This window comes from Poromitra crassiceps (genome assembly GCF_964638095.1).
Source record: "Poromitra crassiceps genome assembly, chromosome: 7".
Lineage (NCBI taxonomy): Eukaryota > Metazoa > Chordata > Actinopteri > Beryciformes > Melamphaidae > Poromitra > Poromitra crassiceps.
Genome location: NC_139628.1, coordinates 29062141 through 29077445, shown reverse-complemented (window position 1 = coordinate 29077445; position 15305 = coordinate 29062141). Strand labels below are relative to the sequence as shown.

Below are 15305 nucleotides of genomic sequence, written 5' to 3'. Positions count from 1 at the left end.
TTTTTGAAAGAAGATATGAATTATACTGTGAGTCCGAAAAAAAACAAGTATGGCACATGACATTTATCAACCTTGCAATAGATTCAGTTGTCTTATTTTCTTTGTGAACCTTTATATTGTGCGGGATGTTTTTCATCTATAGAGACATTAAATGGCTGATATATTGAGATATATTGTGGGGGATGTTTTTCATCTATAACATGCACACTTCATGTGCAAAAATAATAGTAAACAAAACAAAATATTTGTTTAGAAGTTGTGTAATGTAAAATATATATATGTTAAAAAAATGAATCCTCCCTTACCTATGGCAGTATATTTATGTATTTATTTTCTACTTAATGTGATGTGTGTGACATTAAAACAAAACAAGAATTAGCTGAACACTGCAATAAAGACTTCACGCCCCCCCCCCCCCCCCCCCCCCCCCCACCCCACACACACAAATAAAGAGAGAGAACAGATCATTGGCTGGATCAAATTAAGTTTCAAAATATTAAATACACCCCCCATTTCCCTCTGTCAGGTCATCAGATGTGCATCATTAAACTTCCCTGGATACATTTGAACTCTCAGTGTGTCTCAGACTCAGCTCTGTTTGAGGCAGATAGAATCCTCCTGGCTCTCTGTCTGTTTATGAGGAGAGCGCACACCGTCTCTGATCTCCACAGGCTTAAAATAACGTTTACATTCATTCACCCCTTAATTCATGGAAATCCCCCTTAAAATGAAGTTATTAATGTAGGAAACACATTGAAGCCCCTTTAAACAGCCCCTTAATATGGCTGCTTACTTTCTAATGTAATCACATGTAAGAAAATTAAAGGACATAAAAAAAATCCCTTAATCTCGTCTCCAATCAAATAAATCCCTTCAAACCCAATGATATCAACCCTTACTGCTTTTCAAGCTATGTTATTTAAATTGTTAATGAATGTTTATTTAATGGGGCAATCAAGAACATTTCAGCGATCAAATTAATCCCCGCATCCAGGAACAAACTCCACTACTTAATACAAACATATCCAGATTTACTCTGTATACAAACAGCTCAGTCTGCCTGCCTGGTAACCCACTTTCCCATCATATTTTATTTCTCACAACATAAATCTTTTATGAGAGCAATTAAGCAACATTTTGCATCAACCCAACAGGCAGCCAGCGGTCAAAAAAGCCAACTTTATATTTCCAGTCCCACTTTTAATACTCTAGGACCCCGGAAGTTAGGAGAATTTAATGACAGATATGAAAGTAGAAAAGTAGAAGACATTTAGTTTATAATGGATACATATTACCGAGAGGTTCAGTATTTGCAGGTGTAAAGCATGATAAAATCCACTTGGTGGCGGTAATGCCATGAGCATGGAGTGGTGTGGCTGGGCTTGTGGTTTCAGACAGACACACATTGGTGTCTGTCAATAGGAGGAATCAGCATGTTTGTAAACAAACGGATTGGCAATATTTCCAGGTGCAAATGTCATTCGTTTTAAACAGCAGTTCATGTTGAAACCACACCCTCTTTGAACTCTACTGTTTCATACCTTAAGCTAGACACTCTTTTAAACTTTAAATGAGTCACAATTTTTAGGACTCTATCACTTTAATCTAATCTGTTTGATAAATCACACTTTATACTTTTTAGACCTTTATAATGGGAGCCTATCGAGCAGGGAACTCACTCTAGCAGGTTCTATTTTTTACTAAATTCACAGTTTATAACTGTGACAGTTCACACAACTTTAACACTAGTCTCATCTCATCCATGAAACTATTAAAACACATCACAGAGACATGCATGCTGTTGCTCTGGGCAGCATATTTCATCATCGCGATGGCTCAGGATAAAACACATTGCCCTCATGTTTTCCAAATAAATGTAATGTAGTTACAAAAAAGGTGTTGATTGAATTTGTGAACTCTGAAGTCCCTGGAAACCAAAAATAAATGTGTTTTGAGTTTTGCTTTCCTGTCTCTCCAGTGTTGCTCCGCCTCTAAGTAAAGACATTTGTAAAGCTTTGAGATCAGTCAAACATTAAATAATTGAAGTAGCCTGTGGAGAAAATAACAGTCATGTAATACAAGCTCTTTTTGCTAGCATTTATTTATTTCAGTAATTTCCTTTAATGTGAGAATACAGTTACAACAAAACTGGAAAATTAGTTTAATGTATATTTGTCAGAAGTCCTGCAATAGTGATTAGCTTCAAAGTTTTTATGATCAATGTGTTTTCTGCAACAAGTCAACAATTATTGCAACAAGTAACTGATATAAAAGAAAAACAGGATATAAAGAAAAATGCAGAATTTACCATATACCAGAGTTTAACGTTTCTCCAATTTTACCCCCCCCCCCCCCAACAATACAACTAAATCATGTTGGCAAACAAGCGAAGGGTAAAGTAACAAGCTATATTAGTAGTAAGGGATTTCTTTTTCACCAACAGGGCGAAGTCTGTCTATTCTCTCAGTGGAGAGCACCATTGAAATAAATAAATCTTCTCAAATGTGCTTAAGACAAGTCTGATGTGTTTTTTCTCTCTTGTTCTATCAAAGAAAATGCAACATTAGCTAGAACAGAAAAAACAACAATGTGTACATTTGTTCTCTTAAATGACAGTAAATCCTATCAGAGAAAAAGGAATGACTGACTGGTCTAATCTGTGTGATTGACAGGAGAGATTATCAGAGGGGCGGAGTTTAAACCACCAAGAGTAGGACTGGCACAGAAGAATGGGTAGAGTTTCGCAGTGAAGGTGCAGCCAGTAAAGGAGTTGATCAGAGCTGCAGCATCTACGTCATAGAAGGAGACCAGACCCTCCTCATAATCCACAAACACCCCCACCTTCTGAGGCTGTGTCTTCAGAGAGAGGACAGGACCGTCAACAGCAGCATAGTACACATTTCCATAACTCAACACTATAGTCCAGAAGCCATCCTCTGGCCTCAGCATGGTGCTTCCCTTCCTGTTGATCGACTCTCTGGCCACTCCTAAAGTCCACCTAGTCTTCCCTTTAACCTGAACCTCATAGTAAAACCTTCCTGAAGAGAAGCTCTGCTTTCCTAAGACGCTGACATAAGAAAATCTCTCTGGATTGTTTGGGAGATTCTTCTTTACATGACTATATTTTACTTGTTTCCCATCATCAGACAGGATGAGATAGGGATTTGCTGTATCAGGATCTAGAGTCACATCCACGGCATACTGCTGGACCCTCTTCAGCCCAGCCTCAAGCAGCTTCTGCATCTCTTTCCTGAGAGTCTCTTCCAGCTTCTCCACAGCTCTCCTCACAGTCTCCTCCAGCTGAGCCACAGCTCTCCTCACAGTCCCATCATATGATAAGTGGACCTCTGTCCAGTCCTTGGTGTGGGGAGGAGTGTTCAGGGATGGGAAGCTTTGGAGGAGGTGGAGGTGGTCTTCAGTGAGTAAGAGCTGCTCCACCTCAGCGCTTCTCTTCATCAGCTCAGAGATTTCCTGTTCCAGCTCTTTGATGAAGCCTTCAGCCTGTTTCTCTGTTGTTTTCTGCTTCTCTTCAATTGTCTTAATGAGCTCAGCCTGGCCTCCCTCCCAAGACTGCATCAGAGCAGTGAAGACCTGCACACTGTCTGCTATCTCTCTGTCTGCATCTTCCTTGCTGAGCTGTACTGAGCGTTTCATCTCCTGAATCTTCAGCTGTCTCTCCTGGATCATCTGCTGAATTTCAGCCTCCGTCTTCCCCAGCTCAACCTTCTTTCCTTCATATCCTTCCTTCAGAGGGACACATTGATGTAACTTGTGGTCTGACTCACTGCATACCTGACATACACACATCTGGTCAGTCTTGCAGAACATTTCCAGTGGTTTATCATGCTCTTCACATATCAGGTTCTCCACAGGATCCATCAGCTTATGTCTTTTGAGGCCTTTGCTTCTCTGGTGAGGCTCCAGGTGAGTCTCACAGTAGGAGGTCAGACACACCAGGCAGGACTTCTGGGCCTTCCGTTTGGTCCCAATGCAGACGTCACAGGGAACTTCTCCTGGTTTGGCACAGCTGCTGGCATTCATCTGAGCTGACTTTCTGACCTGAACAGCCATCCCAGATATGAAAGTATTGACATGAAGCTCAGGTCTTCTATTGAAACGGTGGTTACATAAGGGACACAGGCACTGGGTACTAGCATCCCAGTGCTGTGTGATACAGTTTTTGCAGAAGTTGTGTCCACATGGTGTGGTGACTGGATCAGTGAACACATCCAGACAGATGGAGCATCGAAACTCCTCTTCAGAGAAGAGACTGGTGGCAGCAGACATATCTAGACACGGACACCAAAAGTGAAAGCGTGAAATAACAATACTGTAACACACAATTCTTGAATATTCAAAAATATCAAAGTTACAGTAGATCATTGGAATATATGATCAAAAGTTATTTTGAGTTTCAGTTACATTACATCATTTGACAAGTATCAGTGAAAAGAAAACTGGGAAATTGGAAATCTGGATACAGCTAGATTATGTATCACTGCTCTGTTTATCAAAATAATAAAAGTAGCCACTAGGGATGTTCATTTTGAAAATTTTCCAAAATCGATAATCGGTGAGAATTAACGATCAATTATCGATTATCGATTTTATTAATACTTAGAAAATTTTCAATATTTTCAATTTTTTTTTTTTTTTTTTTTTTTTTTTTTTAACAAAATGAATGCCTATGGCAGAAAATACGAAAGACAACGTGTTCTCCTCAATTAACTCTTTATTTCAATGTGTCTCCTCTCCAACACTGCTGTCCCCGGCGCATGCCGGTGTGAATTTCTCATGTTTAAAACAGTTTTGTTGGCACAAAGGCCCGTGCCCAGCCAGAAAACTAGAGACTATATGAAGCTCCACCTCACGTTAGTCGGCTGTGCAATGGAGTGGGGCGAGGAGGAACGAATTCCACCCAAACCTAGTCCAAAAAAAAAAAAAAAAAAAAAAAAAAATTTTTTTTAAATAATTAAAAAATCGATCCAAATGCCACAGGATCGATTCCAATCCTTAACGATCGATTATCGATTTTCTATAATTGATGAACATCCCTAGTAGCCACACACTCATAGCTCCGCCTCCGATGCAAAAGTTTAACAGGACACTAACAGATCTGATCTGCCAGCACACACAGGTTTGACTGGAGTTAAAAGTACTAGGTACACAGGTTTGACTGGAATTAAAAGTACTAGGTACTAGCATAGACGGATTATGACTTCACGGGCCCCTGGGCATGCCCCCCTCACGGGCCCCCCCTCACAGCGCAAAAAAAAAAAAAAAAAAAAAAAAAAAATTTTGCCCCCCGATTTTTTTTAATCCAGAATGCAACTCGGGCAAGTTATCAGATATCTGCACTGATTGCAAAGGGTGGACAGCTTTTTCATGTGGTGACTTTGTGAAACAGTGTCTGAATGTGGCTGCAGATATACTGTGTTCACTCCTGAGATTGCATCCCTGCAAATTGTCATGGCAAATTGTTTACAAAAGATGAACAATAAAGCTGATTTTCAAAGTACCTTGAGGATTTTTCAAGTTGTGAATTAAGTCAAATTTCTCTCTTGATTACAAAGGTGGAAAATACAACTGTTTTTAACTGGGTGTTTACTGATTAAATGTTTAAGCTCCCCACAAATGCAGATGTTTTTTTTTAAATATATATAACCAATTGCAAATTATTACAATTACCAAACAGATAAAAAGTAGATTATTATATTGAAATGTTATTTTAGATTTAGAATGTTAATTTTCTATAAAACACAATACATTTTAATGTAATTCCACAATGTTTATTTTTGGCCCTCGGCCCTCCACCCAGATTGAGTTTTGGCCCTTCATGGGAAAGAATTTGGGCACCCCTGAGCTAGAGTCTCTTCGCAGGCCGCCTGCGAAGTGAGCTCAGGGGCCCATAAGCTAGAGTCTCAGCTGCGAAGTGAGCTCAGGGGGCCCATAAGCTAGAGTCTCAGCTGCGAAGTGAGCTCAGGGGCCCATAAGCTAGAGTCTCAGCTGCAAAGTGAGCTCAGGGGCCCATAAGCTAGAGTCTCAGCTGCAAAGTGAGCTCAGGGGCCCATAAGCTAGAGTCTCAGCTGCAAAGTGAGCTCAGGGGCCCCATCAGTTAGTCTCTTCACAGGCCGCCTGTGGCGGCCTGCGAAGAGACTCTAGCTCATGGGCCCCCTGAGCTCTCGGGCCCCTGGGCGAGTGCCCGGTATGCCCGTTCAGTAATACAGCCCTGGGTACTAGGGCTGTGCCGATTCACTTATCTCCCGATTCGATACTATCACAATACTTGGGTGCCGATTCGCTATATATTGCGATTCTACGATTATTGCGATTCGATATTACGATTTATTGCGATTTTTGTTTCTTTTTTTCTTTTCTTTTTTCAGTTTGTTTGCTTTTTTACACTAGATTAGAACATGGGAAAAGTTGAATCATACACTAGAGACTGTATATTATATCATGAGTAGGGCTGGGCAATATAGTTAAAAACAGGGGCGGACTGGGATCATAATTCAGGCCGGGCATTAGATACCAAGCAGGCCAGGCCGATATGGGCCGACGCGCGTGAAATTTGAAAGTTTGAAGCCCAATTTGGGCCAAGTCCAATTTTACAATGAGATGCACCCACTTTAACCCTGAAGTGTAATTATTACTTCAGACCAACTAATAAAGTAATAAAACCACTAGTAAACCAGTAGGCGGCACCTGGCCTGCTGTTCAGTGAGTGGCCTGACTGCGGGCACCCAAAAAAAAAAACATTTTTTTTTGCGATTATCGATTCTGGAATAAAAGATCGATTCAAAAAATCGTGACATTAAAAATCGCGATACTTGGGTGAATCGATTTTTTCTCCCACCCCTACTAGGTACACAGGTTTGACTGGAGTTAAAAGTACTAGGTACACACAAGTTTGACTGGAGTTAAAAGTACTAGGTACACAAGTTTGACTGGAGTTAAAAGTACTAGGTACACACAAGTTTGACTGGAGTTAAAAGTACTAGTAGGTACACAGGTTTGACTGGAGTTAAAAGTACTAGGTACACACAAGTTTGACTGGAGTTAAAAGTACTAGTAGGTACACAGGTTTGACTGGAGTTAAAAGTACTACTAGGTACACAAGTTTGACTGGAGTTAAAAGTACTAGGTACACACAAGTTTGACTGGAGTTAAAAGTACTAGTAGGTACACAGGTTTGACTGGAGTTAAAAGTACTAGGTACACACAGGTTTGACTGGAGTTAAAAGTACTAGGTACACACAGGTTTGACTGGAGTTAAAAGTACTAGGTACACAAGTTTGACTGGAGTTAAAAGTACTACTAGGTACACAAGTTTGACTGGAGTTAAAAGTACTAGGTACACACAAGTTTGACTGGAGTTAAAAGTACTAGTAGGTACACAGGTTTGACTGGAGTTAAAAGTACTAGGTACACACAGGTTTGACTGGAGTTAAAAGTACTAGGTACACACAGGTTTGACTGGAGTTAAAAGTACTAGGTACACACAGGTTTGACTGGAGTTAAAAGTACTAGGTACACAGGTTTGACTGGAGTTAAAAGTACTAGGTACACACAGGTGTAGGCACCGGCACACCAGCTGCGTTTACATAGATTATTTCCTCAATCTGATTGAAATCAATTGGTTTGAAGATTTAAATAGAATGATGTGATTTAATATCATCTGGTGTTTACATGCGCCGACACATTTAATTTAACAGGCTGTGTGACATGCGGAAAAGTGATGAATAGCTACAACTTGACAAGTCTGCCAACTCTCGCTTTGACCATGAGACAAGCAAACAAGCTATTTATTGACACTTCTCACACACACACTCTCTTCACGCTACAAGTAGGATACATTTTCTCACAGTGAAACATAAATGCATACTGTAATTAACTCATTGAGTGCCAGCCACTTTTGGAGAACGGACGCTCCCAGTGCCATTGTTTCAGAGCGTTTTCAGTGATTTCTCGAGGCCCACAGAATATTGTGTGATATTACCATGTAAACACCGAACACGCACAAAGAACGATGATACTCTATTGTATCAGCAGCAAAAAAAAGTTTATTGATATCATTTTCCGTTCTTTAGTTATCAGCCGGAGAAGATAGGTCAAAAACAGCAAATACAGGCGTTTCCATCTAGAAGCTGAGATATTGAGCCTTTTGTGAAATATAGCATTTCAAGCAAATCACTGACTCTGAAGCTAATATTTTCTGACCTGAAACATCTGAACAGTAATTTCCTTCAATATAACAGCACCCCCACCCCCCTCTACTGCAAACTCCTCCTCCGTGGGTGTGTCTCTGGTGGCTCTGCTCGCTCTGAGTGCTGCTTGTGTCAGGCGAGTCTCTGCTGCCTGGATGGCGGCCGCTCGTCGGGGCAGTCTGGATCGGGCTCGCTCGTTTCTGGGGTTTCGGTTGTGAGCTGGGATGAAGCTGCGTCCGATTCTGGGCTTTCTGCTGCGCGTTTCAAAGTGTGCTGCACCCAGAGTCTATTTTCGGAGACCCCCACCGTTGTGCGCCGGCTCCCAGCGCGACAGCGAAAAGCCAAACGATTCTCATGAGAATGGTTTCATCACGGCTTTTTCTGCTGTTTTTACTCAACTTTCTCTAATCTGGAGAGCACTGACGCCACCTAATGGGTCGGTAAAATAGGTTATACACATTCAGCATGCCCCAAAATTTTACAGGAGATATATTAGGCTTTGATCCACGTCCCACCGTCAAAAAACGCAATTGACGACAATCGTCGTCATTGGCACTCTACGTCACTAAACAAATTGACGACGATTGTCGTCATTGGCACTCAATGAGTTAATACAAATATAGCATGCGTGACTTATGCCAGACATATGGACTGTCACACGGAAATGAGACAGGGAATCCTGATGAGCCTACTACAGTATATTGTATATAGTATATTGCCTACTCCAGGGGCACTCAATTAAAATTCTAAGAGGTCCAGATAGAGAAAATGTCCTCAAGCGAAGGTCCGGAACATTGAGCTTGCGTTATGATTCAGTGCCATTGAACTTAGGCTACTTCAATGATTGCAGTAGCCTAATGGTACAACGTCTGTATTAGAGCCCGACCGATATTATCGGCCCGCCGATATTATCGGCCGATATTGGCGATTATTGATATATCGGTATCGGTAAAAATAAATAAAAATATCGGCCGTTTTTTTTTTTATATATATATATATATATATATATATATATATATATATATATATATATATATATATAAGTTATAGACAGCATGGACAGCATGTTGTGTATATTTGATATTTTTTCTTAACTATTTGTTCTATTGTGTTTTTGTATTTCTAGTTATTTATAATTATTAAATTCCCAGTTAAGTTTACTGTTTCATTGCATTGAGTTTATTAATAAGCTGTAAAATATCCTGCCTACATCACATATTTCAATTCATGTCAACTCAATCATATCTTTGTCAAGTGTTTGATATTTGAGGGTTGCTGATGTGGTGCCTCCTCTGGTCGTTAAGGGCGCCTGTTCGGAGGGAGGGGAACTCGTTGGAATATCGTGATCCTCCCACGTGCTATGTCCTACCGGTGAAGCTTCCCCTGTCAGGTGAAAAGAAGCGGCTGGCTAACTGCCCATGTGGAAGCATGGAGCCAGTTTTCGGCTCTCCCCAGATCGGCAGAGGGTGGAGCAGCAACCAGGATAAATAAATAAAAAATTAGCACTAATGGGGGATTAGCACTAATGGGGGATAAACATTTGATGATAAAAACAAAAATAAAAATATCGGCCGATATTATCGGTATCGGTAATTTTTTATTCCCTAAAATCGGTATCGTATCGGTTTCAAAAATCCCATATCGGTCGGGCTCTAGTCTGTATGTAGTCAATGACTGACTGTTAAATCAAAATAAACACCAATAATGTTTATTTACAGTTTTCATATTTAACTGGATTAATTATAAATAACTAGCCTACACTAATAATAAATACATGTTCTTTTCTCATTTCAAGTAAAATAATGGCTGCATTTAGAAATAACACAACAGAGTGCTTTGGAAAAATTTGCATCTTAAAATAAAGTGCTTTAATTTTAGAAAAATAAGTTCCCCCTTTTCTTCCTTTTCTTAACTCCATTTCACATTTTATCCGTCAGGCTCTCAGCCAACAAACCTCCTTTTCTCTTGATAGAAGTGAGCTCCCACTCTGTTTGTCTGTGCCTGCCTGCCTGTCTGTCTTTCTATCTATCTATCGGTCGCTCGCAATGCAAACTTTGCATGCCGTTGGGCAGTGAATGTGTGCGCGCCCTGGATTTGAGTGTGTGTGTGCTCATGTGTGGCACTTCCATAGACAGCTGGTCAGGATCGCATCACACTTCACGAGACATACTGGTTTTGAACTGCTCGTGAGACCAATGAATGAACATGAGTCTGCCTGCTCTTGATTAAAACTAAAGCTTTGTTTTCACGGTCTACTCGTTTCTTTTGAGCACGCGATGTGAAATACTTCTCTCGCATTTCTCCGAGTCTCGCCTCTCCTCCGTCCGTGTGTCAACTTTCCCGCAGCAGCAGCAGGCAGAATCGATTTGCTTGTTGATTGGCTGAGTAGCATCACGTGTGATGATTTACAGCGCATGCATTGGTCTGTGAGCTTCCTGACAGATAAACCAGTACCGTAAAGGCTAGAAAAGCATGTGCCGGTTAAAATAGAAATGCTCTGTGAAAATGTAACTATTCAGTGATTTGTAGGTTATAGGGCTCGGTCCGGATAGGACGGCGTCTGGGTCCGGATGCGGACCGGAGTCCAGACTTTGAGGATCGCTGGCCTACTCCTTGCATCATCGGAGACGGAGTGTTGAAAATCTCCAATCTTATGCTCAGTTCATGAAAAGGTTTAAACTACCCTGTTTAATCTGATTGAGGTGTTTATGGAGCATTTTTAATCCGTTTGGGCTTTTAAACCTATTACAATCTGATAGGCTCCATGTTAACGTGCCTAGTGTGACCTGACCATTCAGGGAGTCACATCGGATTGGGTTGAATGGAAAATCACAATAAGATGTCAACATTTAAAATATCATTCCATATTGTCACACCTACAGGTCATGGTATGAACCCCACATTAGAAAATACACATTGGAGAACATCATAACCAGAAATACAATATAATACATTTACAGTTGAAAAATAGTAGCAAAGTAGCAAAAATAACCCCATATATCGGGGGGGGGGGGGCGTAAACCTACAAAATCAACATATTGGTGTTTACTGCAGATACTATTCTTTGCTACTTTTATACTATTTTTCAACTTCTTCAATGTATTATATTGTATTTCTGGTTATGATGTTCTCTCCAATGTGTATTTTCTAATGTGTGGCAGGTTGATGAATGTGTGACAATATAGAACATTTTAAATATGTTGACATCTTTAGTGTGATTTTCAACCCGATCCAATGTAACTCATTGATTGGTCAGGTCACACGGTTTACCTGTGTGTGTAGAACTTCTAACTCCAGTCAAACCTGTGTGCTGTTAGATCAACACTGAAACGTTGGCTCTGTTACTGTCTCATTAAACCACCTGTGTGCTGTTAGATCAACATTGAAACGTTGGCTCTGTTACTGTCTCATTAAACCAGCTGGTATTTCCCATTCCAAACTCGTAGGAGCCTCGCAGCCCCGACCTCAAAAATCCAAGCTGGCTCATCTGCGCAACAACAGTAATCGTATAAATGCTATTTAGCACTTCTGTCTTGTTTGTGTCTCATTAAATCAGCTGTACACACACGGCCTACTTCTATCTGTGTGGACATGAGGCTGCAGTGTTTGTATGCGCAAAATGCCACGAAATGCCTTGTTATCAACTGTTATTGCTAACAATGGCTAGCGAGTGAATCTGAGAAGTGAACAGTGAACTTCCCAGCTCAACTTTTCTGCAAATGGAATGCTAACAAAACGGATGTAACGTCATTTAGCCTCCACATCCCAGTTCTTTTGCGATAAAGGAACGCACGATATGAGTGTGCGGTAGCCCTAAGCGAGCTGCTTAGCAAGCTAGGGGAGACAGTTCTGAAAATACCCAAGTGTGCAGCTACTTTTATTACTTGATCATTGTTTTTCGACGGCACCTCACCACTACAGGTGTGCGTTTCACCTATTATTGACACCGCTCTTTTTAAACAGTCAATATTATCTAACTCACCTGTGTCGGAAAGAACTTCTCTACACAGCAGATGGACAGTGTTGTTGCCGCGCTTAATTTCACTTCAAGGATGTGACCAAAGAACTTTTATGGAAAGAACTGAAAGCTCCATATTGCCCCATTGCAACATCAGCGCCCAGCAGCCTCCGCCATTTTTTATTTTTGGAAGCGTGACAGCGCCAAAAGAACCTCGCACAGGCTCGCAGTGGTCAGCTGCGGTAGCACGGGCCCCAATAATCAGCCTCTCTAAACAGTAACTCAACGGGAGAACACTCTAAATTTCGTGGATTCACATCTTTTCTGGGCGTACTGCAAATCTTGATTGAAGTGGTGTAGTGCAGGGATGTAAAACAACAACCATATTGTGGAAACTAAGCAAAATTTTTCGTTTTCTTTGTTTAGTTTTTTCAAGATAAATAGCTAATGCGGCTGTCGTCCACTCCGTCAGAAGTGCGTTGCCGTGGTTTTAACCTCGGGTCCTTTGCATTTACTATTTATCTTGAAAAAACTAAAAGAAAAAAAAGAAAAATTTTGCTTAGTTTCCACAATATGGTTGTTGTTTTACATCCCTGCACTACACCACTTCAATCAAGATTTACAGTACGCCCAGAAAAGATGTGAATCCACGAAATTTAGAGTGTTCTCCCGTTGAGTTACTGTTTAGAGAGGCTGATTATAGGGGCCCGCGCTACCGCAGCTGACCACTGCGAGGCGCATTCTGTTTCCAAAAATGGCCGGAGTTTCGTCTCTTTCCTTCCATGCTCTTTGATGTGACGTCGCCAGTGTTTCCCTGCCTCTTCTTCTTTCGTTTTATGGCGGATTGCAATATTTGACTTTGAAGGTGCATACCGCCACCTACTGTACCGGAGTATGCAGAAATGGTTTACACTACATTACAGAATGGAATTAATACCTTCCTAAACAAATAGCCTACATTAGTGTGTCTCAGACTCAGCTCTGTTTGAGGCAGATAGAATCCTCCTGGCTCTCTGTCTGTTTATGAGGAGAGCGCACATCCTCTCCCTCTGCACTGTCTCTGATCTCCACAGGCTTAAAATAACTTTTACATTCATTCACCCCTTAATTCATGGAAATCCCCAATAAAATGAAGTTATTAATGTAGGAAACACATTGAAGCCCATTTAAACAGCCCCTTAATATGGCTGCTTACTTTCTAATGTAATCACACGTAAGAAAATTAAAAGACATAAAACATCCCTTAATCTCTTGTCTCCAATCAAATAAATCCCTTCAAACCCAATGATGCCAACCCTTACTGCTTATTTAAGTGATGTTATTTAAATTGTTAATTAACGTTTATTTAAAGGGTCAATCAAGAACATTTCAGCATCAAATGAATCCCCGCATCCAGGAACAAACTCCACTAATTAGAACTAATAGAAAACATATACAAATTTACTCTGTATATATACAAATAGCTCAGTCTGCCTGCCTGGTAACCCACTTTCCCATATTTTATTTCTCACAACATAAATCTTTTATGAGAGCAATTAAGCAACATTTTGCATCAACCCAACAGGCAGCCAGCGGTCATTTGGGGATCCACTTCATTTTTGTTGTGGCTGAACTTTATATTTCCAGTCCCACTTTTAATACTCTAGGACCCCGGAAGTTAGGAGAATTTAATGACAGATATGAAAGTAGAAAAGTAGAAGACATTTAGTTTATAATGGATACATATTACCGAGAGAGGTTCAGTATTTGCAGGTGTAAAGCATGATAAAATCCACTTGGTGGCGGTAATGCCATGAGCATGCAGTGGTGTGGCTGGGCTTGTGGTTTCATACATAGACACACATTGGTGTCTGTCAATAGGAGGAATCAGCATGTTTGTAAACAAACGGATTGGCAATATTTCCAGGTGCAAATGTCGTTTGTTTTAAACAGCAGTTCATGTTGAAACCACGCCCTCTTTGAACTCTACTGTTTCATACCTTAAGCTAGACACTCTTTTAAACTTTAAATGAGTCACAATTTTTAGGACTCTATCACTTTAATCTAATCTGTTTTAGAAATCACACTTTATACTTTTTAGACCTTTATAATGGGACCCTATCGAGCAGGGAACTCACTCTAGCAGGTTCTACTTTTTACTAAATTCACAGTTTATAACTGTGACAGTTCACACAACTTTAACACTAGTCTCATCTCATCCATGAAACTATTAAAACACATCACAGAGACATGCATGCTGTTGCTCTGGGCAGCATATTTCATCATCGCGATGGCTCAGGATAAAACACATTGCCCTCATGTTTTCCAAATAAATGTAATGTAGTTACAAAAAAGGTGTTGATTGAATTTGTGAACTCTGAAGTCCCTGGAAACCAAAAATAAATGTGTTTTGCTTTCCTGTCTCTCCAGTGTTGCTCCGCCTCTAAGTAAAGACATTTGTAAAGCTTTGAGATCAGTCAAACATTAAATAATTGAAGTAGCCTGTGCAGAAAATAACAGTCATGTAATACAAGCTCTTTTTGCTAGCATTTATTTATTTCAGTAATTTCCTTTAATGTGAGAATACAGTTACAACAAAACTGGAAAATTAGTTTAATGTATATTATTCAGAACTCCTGCAATAGTGATTAGCTTAAAAAAAAAGTATGATCAATGTGTTTTCTGCAACAAGTCAATAACAACAATTATTATTATGGCAACAAGTAACAGATATAAAAGAAAAATCGGATATAAAGAAAAATGCAGAATTGACCATATTAACCATTAACATATTAACATATTTAACACATTAACATATTAACATTAACCAGAGTTTAACGTTTCTCCAACTTTAACTTTACCCCCCCCCCCCAACAATACAACTAAATCATGTTGGCAAACAAGCGAAGGGTAAAGTAACAAGCTATATTAGTAGTAAGGGATTTCTTTTTCACCAACAGGGCGAAGTCTGTCTATTCTCTCAGTGGAGAGCACCATTGAAATAAATAAATCTTCTCAAATGTGCTTAAGACAAGTCTGATGTGTTTTTTCTCTTGTTCTATCAAAGAAAATTTAGCTAGAACAGAAAAAACAACAATGTGTACATTTGTTCTCTTAAATGACAGAAAATCCTATCAGAGAAAAAGGAATGACTGACTGGT

The 15305-nt window shown here is 40.1% G+C and overlaps 1 protein-coding gene across 1 annotated transcript; it reads right to left on the bottom strand.

The window, feature by feature from the left end:
• Positions 1-2523: 2523 nt before the first annotated feature.
• On the bottom strand, positions 2524-4287 carry LOC310780098 (E3 ubiquitin-protein ligase TRIM21-like; the record flags this gene model as incomplete). Its single annotated transcript, XM_083640645.1, has 1 exon — positions 2524-4287. The coding sequence occupies one exon, from the start codon at positions 4285-4287 to the stop codon at positions 2653-2655; it is 1635 nt and encodes a 544-aa protein (XP_083496771.1). The 3' UTR covers positions 2524-2652.
• Positions 4288-15305: the final 11018 nt, after the last annotated feature.